At 42.3% G+C, this 9,827-nt stretch overlaps 1 protein-coding gene across 3 annotated transcripts in view; it reads right to left on the bottom strand.

The window, feature by feature from the left end:
• Positions 1-3,442: 3,442 nt before the first annotated feature.
• The window catches only part of il12rb2l (interleukin 12 receptor, beta 2a, like), a 30,612-nt gene continuing 24,227 nt past the window's right edge, over positions 3,443-9,827 (bottom strand). For all 3 annotated transcript variants that reach the window (XM_065010542.1, XM_065010543.1, XM_065010544.1), the window contains 8 exons: positions 9,191-9,428; positions 7,947-8,141; positions 7,722-7,823; positions 7,335-7,469; positions 6,668-6,808; positions 6,220-6,280; positions 5,683-5,755; positions 3,443-5,277 (listed from right to left, as the gene is read on the bottom strand). In XM_065010542.1, the coding sequence (XP_064866614.1) occupies positions 4,945-5,277; positions 5,683-5,755; positions 6,220-6,280; positions 6,668-6,808; positions 7,335-7,469; positions 7,722-7,823; positions 7,947-8,141; positions 9,191-9,428 (1,278 nt within the window). In that variant the 3' untranslated portion in view covers positions 3,443-4,944. The remainder of the gene's footprint in view (positions 5,278-5,682; positions 5,756-6,219; positions 6,281-6,667; positions 6,809-7,334; positions 7,470-7,721; positions 7,824-7,946; positions 8,142-9,190; positions 9,429-9,827) is intronic.

Below are 9,827 nucleotides of genomic sequence, written 5' to 3'. Positions count from 1 at the left end.
CTTTATCCCTTTACACTTGTGTGTATAAGGTAGTAGTTTTTGAATTGTTAGGTTAGATTACTTGTTGGTTATTACTGCATTGTCGGAACTAGAAGCACAAGCATTTCGCTACACTCGCATTAACATCTGCTAACCATGTGTATGTGACAAATACATTTGATTTGATTTGATACCTATGGTACAGTTAATAACCATAGCAATGAACGCTAAAAGGCCAACCTTACTGAAGCACTTTTAATTCGTATGCCTATCACTCTGTACTGGCAAAATTCTACTACTCACTGGGAGCCTCTTAGTATCTTTCACCCCTGATCCAGCTTCCTCTACTTTCTTCACTGCCTCAGCATACAACACTTTCTCCACAACTCTGACCATGGCAATCTCAACCCGCCTCTCTCGCACCGGACACTTCTGATCCCCAGCAACATGGTCCACCCTACAGTTTACACACACCACTTCTTTCACTGATATTACACAATCCTTTGACTCAAGCCCTCCTGTATGTACACTTCTCACACCTAGGAATCTTCCTCCTACACACTGCTGCAACATGACCATACACATGGCACCTGAAACACCGTAGTGGGTTCGGCCCTAAAGCTCACACAGGATAACTGATATATCCTACCAGTAATTTGTCGGGTAAAGACTCAACATCAGACAATCAAATCACATTTTATTGGTCACATACATATGGTTAGCAGATGTTATTGCGAGTGTAGTGAAATGCTTGTGCTTCTAGTTCCGACAGTGCAGCAATATCTAACAAGTAATCTAACAATTCCACAACAACCACCTAATACACACAAATCTAAGTAAAGGGATGGAATAAGAATATGTACATATAAATATATGGATGAGCTACCTAAGGAAAACCAGCTACATCGAACTACAAAAGGAAAACCAGCCACATTGCTGACACCGACATCCTGCTTCTGGACAAGCTAAACACCTTCTTCGCCCGCTTTGAGGATAACACAGTGCCACTGACACGGCCTGTTACCAAGGACTGTGGAGCTTTCCTTCTCCGTGGCCGCCGTGAGTAAAACATTTAAACGTGTTAAACCTCGCAAGGCTGCCGGCCCAGACGGCACCCCTAGCCACATCCTCAGAACATGCGCAGACCAGCTGGCTGGTGTGTTTACGGGCATATTCAATCTCTCCCTATTCCAGTTTGCTGTCCCTACATGTTTCAAGATGGCCACCTTTGTTCCTGTACCCAAGAAAGCAAAGGTAACATCTCATATGTACTGTAAATGACTTTCGCCCAGTAGCACTCATCTTTGTCATCATGAAGTGCTTTGAGAGACTAGTCAAGGATCATATCACCTCTACCTTACCTGCAACCCTAGACCCATTTCAATGTGCTTACCGCCACAAAATATCCACAGACGATGCAATCGCCATCACTCTGCACACTGCCCTATCCCATCGGGACAAAAGGAATACTTATGTAAGAATGCTGTTCATTGACTATAGCTCAGCATTCAACATTATATAACCCTCAAAGCTCATCATTAAGCTCAGGGGGCTGAAGAAATTTGTCTTGGCACCTAAAACCCTCACAAACCTTTATAGATGCACAATTGAGAGTATCCGGTCGGGCTGTATCACCGACTGGTACGGCGAATGTACCTCCCGAAACCGTAAGGCTCTCCAGATGGTGGTGCTGTATGCCCAATGCATTACCGGGGGCAAACTACCCGCCCTCCAGGACACCAACAGCACCTGATGTCACAGGAAGGCCAAAAAGATCACTTAAGTAGGTTGTGGGGTATCAGTACTTTACTATTAACATTTTTTTAAATGTACTTTTATTTCAATACATTCCTAAAGAAAATAATGTACTATTTACTTAATACATTTGCCCTGACACCCAAAATTACATTTTGAATGATTAGCAGGACAGGAAAAGGGTGCAATTCACACACTTATCAAGAGAACATCCCTGGTCATCCATACTGCCTCTGATCTGACAGACTCACTAAACAGAGAACATCCCTGGTCATCCATACTGCCTCTGATCTGACAGACTCACTAAACAGAGAACATCCCTGGTCATCCCTACTGCCTCTGATCTGACAGACTCACTAAACAGAGAACATCCCTGGTCATCCCTACTGCCTCTGATCTGACAGACTCACTAAACAGAGAACATCCCTGGTCATCCCTACTGCCTCTAATCTGACAGACTCACTAAACAGAGGACATCCCTGGTCATCCCTACTGCCTCTGATCTGACAGACTCACTAAACAGAGAACATCCCTGGTCATCCCTACTGCCTCTGATCTGACAGACTCACTAAACACATATACTTTGTTTGTAAATGATGTCTGAGTGTTGAGTGTGCCTCAGTCTATCCATAAATAAAACAATACAGAAAATGGTGTCGTCTGGTTTGCTTAATATAAGGAATTTAAATTTACTTTGATATTTAAGTATATTTAAAACCAAATACTTTTACTCAAGTAGTATTTTACTGGGTGACTTTCACATCTACTTGAGTCATTTTCTATGAAAGTATCTTCACTTTTACTCAAGTATGACAACGGATACTTTTCCACCTGTTTCCCACCCATCCTGAAACCACATATGGGTCCGGTAAAAAACAGGTCCACTTTCTCCAAAAACGTCAGTCCGACTGGATCAAATTCATCCTTATCCTGAACATCGGTGCAAGGCTCAGGCTTCAATATCTTCTCCATTCACTTTCCATAGACGTTTGTCGAAGTAAGGGAACTTCAAGTTGACCATGGTGAGAGGCCAGTTTCATTTTTCTAAGGCATCTCAAAAGGGACATAGTTATTATTTAGCTAGATATAAAAATTAAAATTAACAGCAATTAACTTTCAAAAACAGTTTTGTATAAAAAAGTTAAACTATGCTATTCTGAAATAGCATTTCATCTGACCTAATGAGCAGACATGATTGACAGTTGTAGTTCAAACTGAACAATGTAGACATTGTGTTGTGTCTTTGGCATCATTAAATTGAAGACTGTTATTTTATCAAATCAATTCTCTGTAATTATTATTATGTGATTAACTAATCATGTAAATGTAATTAACTAGGAAGTCGGGGCACCAAGGAAAATCTTCAGATTACAAAGTTATAATTTTCCTAATATAACTTTTCAGATATTTTCAATATCTGATCAATTAGTCTTCTAATGAATTAATTATTATTTATCTCACGTTAGTCTCATTCCAAACATCGTAAATGGTTGGTTATCTGCACAAACCCAGCCTTCACTATGAATCATCCATACATCAATTGTCTTAATCATTTAGTTACTAACTAAATAATCACAGACATGCATAACAAACAAACAGTAGATACGGTTACAAGGAAAAGATAAGGGATGTGCCCTAGTGGGCTAAACCGGTATCGCGGCTTGGTAGACAAAGGGACTGAGAAGGGCACGAAAGACAAAAGACACTACACAGTTGATAATTATAATAATTGAAATACTAATTCTTTGCACATGAACGCTCACTCATTCGGGAATAATTGCAATCAATATATATATTTATGTTCAGTGTGTCGTCATGATCTCTGTTGGAATCGTCCGTCTTTCTGTTGGAAAGTTTATCCGAACTTCTCTTTGCATCCCTGGAGTCTTTTGTGGTTAGAATGGATACTTCAGAGTCCCATTCAGAAATGTTCTTATAGAATAAATGTTTTGGCAGTTGTCAGTCTTCGCATTCAGTCAACATAAATTCTAGCTGCAAACTAGTAATTAGTATAAAATATTTGCTCTTATTCTGTCGGTATCAATAGTCTCAGAGTTGAACCATTTCCACCAGTGTAGCCAATGCTCCACTTAGTTTGGTTAGGAATTCAACAATCGAGGAATGCATGGTCTCTACTCAAACCTTAGCCCTCTCGGTAATCGAGGTACGCACAGTCTGAAGTGGGCTTCTCCTGGTGGGGTTTATATTCGGAACAGCAGAAAAGGGCTGTCCCATGAAGCCAGATCAATGTCTGTGCTCATGTGGCGGGCCAATGACTTAGTTAAATTTTAAAGGGAATTGGATTCTCTTTCATTAAACTGTATGAAATCACATTACATAATTTCACAAATAGTTTAATCTTTACTCATTAATTGTATACAATAATTAGAGATGCAAATCTCATAACAGAGACTCTTGTTTAAACAGAGTTATGGTAATGTGGCTGTATTGTCTCTCATGAGGTCACAAACATTAGACAAAATGGACCGGTCGTAGCTGGATTCTCCACCGACCGTTTACACATTCTCCAAAACATGGATATTGTTCAGTTCTCAAGTTCTGTGAGGTAGAAGAAGTTCCTTTGTTCTACTGTGAACCCTCTCTCTATACTGCATGGCCGGGGGGTCTGAGATAAAAGAGCCTGGGTGTAGGGGGAAGAGAGAGTTGGTGCTTGCTATATCTAAAGAGAGCCACGTCATGACAGTGTACACTGTAGGCAACGTGGTTTTTCACACAGGTATACATTTGCTGTATAAAAAGGTTTACTGTTCCTAAACAACATTCCTTGTAGTTGGAGCATGGAAAACAACCGGTCGACTACATCCCTTTTCCTTTTCCTGAAAACAAGACGAGTGGCGTATTTCAACACTTGTGTTGTTTTTAGGGCGACCCTTTCCCATGAATCAGTGATCTGCATCTAGATCAACAAGCACAATAGCCCACAATTGACCTGTTTGGCCCATGGGGTTCCAACTGAACAATGGCTGTCTTGTCGTTGCAATGAGGAGAACATACACACACCAAAAGAGTTGTTCAGTAGCACCACACCAGACAGACAGTAGGGTCATACAACCACTGGCATGAAATGCTTCTCATAGTCCGAAACAAACTGATCGTCCACCAGACAGACAGTAGGGTCATACAACCACAGGCATGAAATGCTTCTCATAGTCCGAAACAAACTGATCGTCCACCAGACAGACAGTAGGGTCATACAACCACTGGCATGAAATGCTTCTCATAGTCCGAAACAAACTGATCGTCCTCCACCAAGCTCCCGGACTCTCCCCCATCCCTCTCCTCCTCGTCAGTATCAATAATTCTACTGTAACCCTCGTCAGCATCCTCCTCCTTTTCCGCCTCTTCATCAGTCCGTATGTGGGTGCGCTCCTCTCCCACCACCCCCTCTGTCTGTCCATCAGGACTGGACCTTTTCCTAGGACAGGCATTGGCATCCCAGAAAGGGTTTTCCACCACCTCCAGCTCAGAGATCTTTGGGTTAGACTCCAGAGGAGAGAAGATCGCCGTCAAGGAGCTGTTAAACTGGAGCAACGACAGGCAGGGAGTCAGAAACATTCATTTATTCCTCTATGGTTGTATGTTATGCCTCTGACTGGTGATAATATTACTCAAGGGAATGGTATATTACTAGCCCAATACAGCCCCTGCTACTGTATGTAGTATAATCAACATTTAGGTTCATGTAGTACGCACATTCTTTATTTTACAACAGGTTCTTACTGGAACATTACAAATAAGATACCATCCATATCTATAGGTAGTGTGTTCCCTTGACCTAAATGGATGAAGAAAAACCAGGCAGGAAGACATGATGAACTCTGGGCCTCTGCCTGGAGCTCTGTCCACCACTAACTAGAATACTATCAGACTCACTGATACTAGATTAGTCAGTCACAGCCACATAGTGATAGTCTGCCCTGCACTCACCTGCAACTTCATCTGTTGGAGCAGTTTGCTGTTGCTGGGGTCAGGCACTTTCGCACAAGTCTTCATTTGTACACTACAGAAAATACACAACAGTATCATTCACATACTGCACACCAAAAGAGTTTGGTTCCTTCAATTGACATGTTCATTTGTATATCACCCTAAAAGTGGTAGAAATATTTGATCCATTGTTTTAGTTGAAAGGGGTATAGCATATTGTTTGTTTTATGTTTTTGATCAAGACCATTGTTATGGAGGCATATTTGAAAGCCCAACTCAACTGCCTGATCTCATTTCCACTTCCTCAAGTGTTTCCCCTTTTGTAAACCTATTTCTGGCGTGAACTTTCAGAGAGAGAGAGGAAGGAGACATGAGAGCACCACACCCTGTGTGTGTTCAGTCGGAACGAAACGTTGCAAAGCCTTTTAAAACATTTTGCATCAGTGTGCCCTAATGAACATGGCCATGGTTCAAAACAATGAGAAAATAATCAGAATCAGGCTATTTGGGTTGAAGTATGGGAATCCAGTTTCTCACATTATGATGATCAATAGCAACATCCCTGCTATTATTCCTGGCACCAGATATTTGAGGAAACCTGTGACAACAAAGGGAGAGAGATGGGGGAGGTCAGAAGGCAAAATTACCAATTAGACCGCAATCCATGTTCATAATCACATACTGTAGCACAAAGGTCTATTTCAAACAAAGCATGCATTCAATATTACACTGTTATTATTTCCTAAGGAACTTCAGGACCCTTTCTGTTCTAAAGGTGATGTTATATACAGGTTATACACAACCTATAATAATATTTCTAGTTTGTTTAACAATAAATAATAATTAGTGTTATACATGACCTCAGTGTCACCAGTTAGGTACATAAACACTTAATACATCTCATCACGGTTGTTAGAGAACCTATAACAGCTATACGCTTCTTGTCATCATTATCAAATTACTACATGGCATAGTGGTAGAATACCATGGCTGTTCTCAGTAGAGAAGTTGATGGTTTCACTGGGTCCCAGTCCAGCCTTAGTCTCAGCCCTGATCCAAACCTGGTGGTGACCAGATGTAAGTCCTAACAGATGGAGGCTGTTCTGGTCCCTACTCACGTTGTACACTGCAGATGAAGGAAAGGTTTAATGATTGGGAGCAAGGCCACTGATGTGTGGGAACGAGAGTGTGCAGCACGGTAGCCTGTGGACAGTCTGGTCCCAGATCTGTTTGTGCTGTGTTTATTTAACTAGGCAAATCAGTTAAGAACAAATTCATATTTACAATGACGGCCTACCCCGGCCAAACCCGGACAACGCTGGGCCAATTGTGCGCCGCCCTATTGGACTCCCAATCACAGACAGATGTGATACAGCCTGAAATCGAACCAAGGATGCCTCTTGCACTGAGATGCAGTGTCTTAGACCGCTGCGCCACTCTGGAGCCAATAATGACAATAGGAGTTGGCAAGACAGAACAAACAGATCTGGGAACAGGCAAAAATATTTCATACTATTTAAGCTACTACAATGTAATGCTATATTTTATGCTAATGTACACAACGGGCAGTGGAGACTGCACTTTTATTATAACAATATAGCATTGTAGCAACAAAATATTTATCCCAGTTTATCCAATGTCTTTGTGTTTACCTGTAACGTTGTTTAATACCAGCTGATAGCACAGTATGAGCCCCTTACTCTGGGTCAGGGAGATGTGTTGCCAGGACAAAGTTACTTGAGAGTCAGAGATGTGCTGAACCTTGAACTCAGTCACTTTGGGTGGGACTGAGGAGTGATTGAGAGAGGGGGAAATGGAGGTGAAATGGGTAGAGGAATAGTCAAAAGTAGCAGAAAAATAAACAATAAATAAAACATTTTACAGTGAGTTAAAAGGCTGGACAAATTAACATTAGGTAAAGACGTGATATTTCAAGTTAGTTAACTCCACTGAAAATCGGTCATGTGCACTAATTGCACTGATTACATACTGGCAAGTACATTATAAAGACTTGTATTTCCATGCTCTAATATACTTACGTCCATGAAGAGAATACGAGATTGCAGACGCAAGCAGGCAGCTACTGTTGATGAACACTGCAAACAATGACACATTGTAGGCAGTGTGGTTCTCAAAATCACCTGTAGGTGGAGACAGAGACAAAAGCGATGCTGTCATCTTGAAACCACTTTGAAACATTACAAAATATCAATAAATATGTTCAGAAAGAAATGGTATCATAGATCAGTTTAAGCCACACAAACCTCTTAAAATGACTGACGTATGGTTTTGGTGCACTATAATCCAATCAAAGCCCTGTGTCGGAGGAAGTCCCACCTGCTTGTACTGCACCACATACTCATGCATGTTTTCAATGGGCTGGGGTGGCAGGGACCAGGATACATTGAGGCTCAATATATCCTGGTTCACAGTGAAGGATAACTCTGGCACCTGTAGACCTAAGTGAAAGAGAAACATACAAACCTACACTATTATCACACTCACACACACCTTTCAAATAAAATCTAATTGTATTTCTCACATGCGCCGAATACAACAGGTGTAGACCTTACAGTGAAATGCTTACTGACCAGCCCTAACCAACAATGCAGTTTAAAAAAATAACAATAAGAAATAAAAGTAACAAATAATTAAAGAGCAGCAAAATAACAATAGCGAGACCATATACAGGGAGTACTGGTACTGGTGCAGAGTCAATGTGGGGGCACAAGTTAGTCGAGGTAATTGAGGTAATATGTACATATAGGTAGTTATTAAAGTGACTATGCATAGAGCAGCAGAAAAGAGAGGGGGGGGTGATGTGAAAAGTCTGAAGCCATTTGATTAGATGTTCAGGAGTCTTATGGCTTGGGGGATTAGAAGCTGTTTAGAAGCCTCTTGGACCGAGACTTGGTGCTCCGGTACCGCTTGCCGTGTGGTAGCAGAGAAAACAGTCTATGACTAGGGTGGCTGAAGTCTTTGACCATTTTTAGGACCTCTCTCTGGCACCGCCTGGAATAGAGGTCCTGGATGGCAGGCAGCTGGGCCGTACGCACTACCCTCTGTAGTGCCTTGCTGTCGGAGGCCGAGCAGTTGCCATACCAGGCAGTGATGCAACCAGTGGGGCAGCTGTAGAACCTTTTGAGGATCTGAGGACCATTTCCAAATCTTTTCAGTCTACTGGGGAATAGGTTTTTGTCATTCCCTCTCCACGACTGTCTTGGGTGTGCTTGGACCATGTTAGTTTGTTGGTGATGTAGACACCAAGGAACTTGAAGCTCTAAACCTGCTCCACTGCAGCCCCGTCGATTGAGAATGGGGGCGTGCTCGGTCCTGTTTTACCTGTAGTCCGCAATCATCTCATTTGTCTTGATCACGTTGAGGGAAAGGTTGTTGTCCTGGCACCACACGGCCAGGTCTCTAACCTCCTCCTCATAGGCTATCTCGTTGTTGTCGGTGATCAGGCCACTGTTGTGTCATCCGGAAACTTAATGGTGGATTCCCTTACCTGATGTGGGTAGAGCTAGGGGAGCAGGTTTGCTGGCACCCTGGGAATTGTAGACGGACACATCCACCCCTGATACACCCCACAGAGAGGGTGTGAAGCGGCATCTCTTCTCTTGACAGACACAAAGGCCACCAGGCTTTGACATAGACACGTTCACAACCGCCACTGTCCCGTTACTGTATGATAATGTCACCACGTACCCCAGCACCTTCCCCTGAGCCAACCAGGTGGGCATCTCCTGAGGATAGATACCAGACAGGGGTATTAGTTATAGCAGGCTATAGGGAAGGGGGTGTTTTGGGGAGGCAGGTAGCCTAGTGGTTGAGAGCATTGGGCAAGTAACCGAAATGTTGCTGGTTTGAATCCCAGAGACGACTCAGTGAAAAGTCTGTTGATGTGCCCTTGAGCAAGGCACTTAACCCTAATTGCTCCTGTAAGTCGCTCTGGATAAGTTCTTATGATTAGAAAATGCATAATCTTTTGAAACATCAATCACTTGTCTAACTGGATTATATGGTACAGTTTGAGAGATATATATATACATATACACACACACACACACACACACACACACACACATATACACACACTACCGTTCAAAAGTTTGGGTTCACTTAGAAAGTACCTTGTTTTTGAA

Source organism: Oncorhynchus nerka, linkage group LG26 (assembly GCF_034236695.1).
Source record: "Oncorhynchus nerka isolate Pitt River linkage group LG26, Oner_Uvic_2.0, whole genome shotgun sequence".
Taxonomy (NCBI): Eukaryota; Metazoa; Chordata; class Actinopteri; order Salmoniformes; family Salmonidae; genus Oncorhynchus; species Oncorhynchus nerka.
This window is presented reverse-complemented; position numbering and strand designations above follow the sequence as displayed.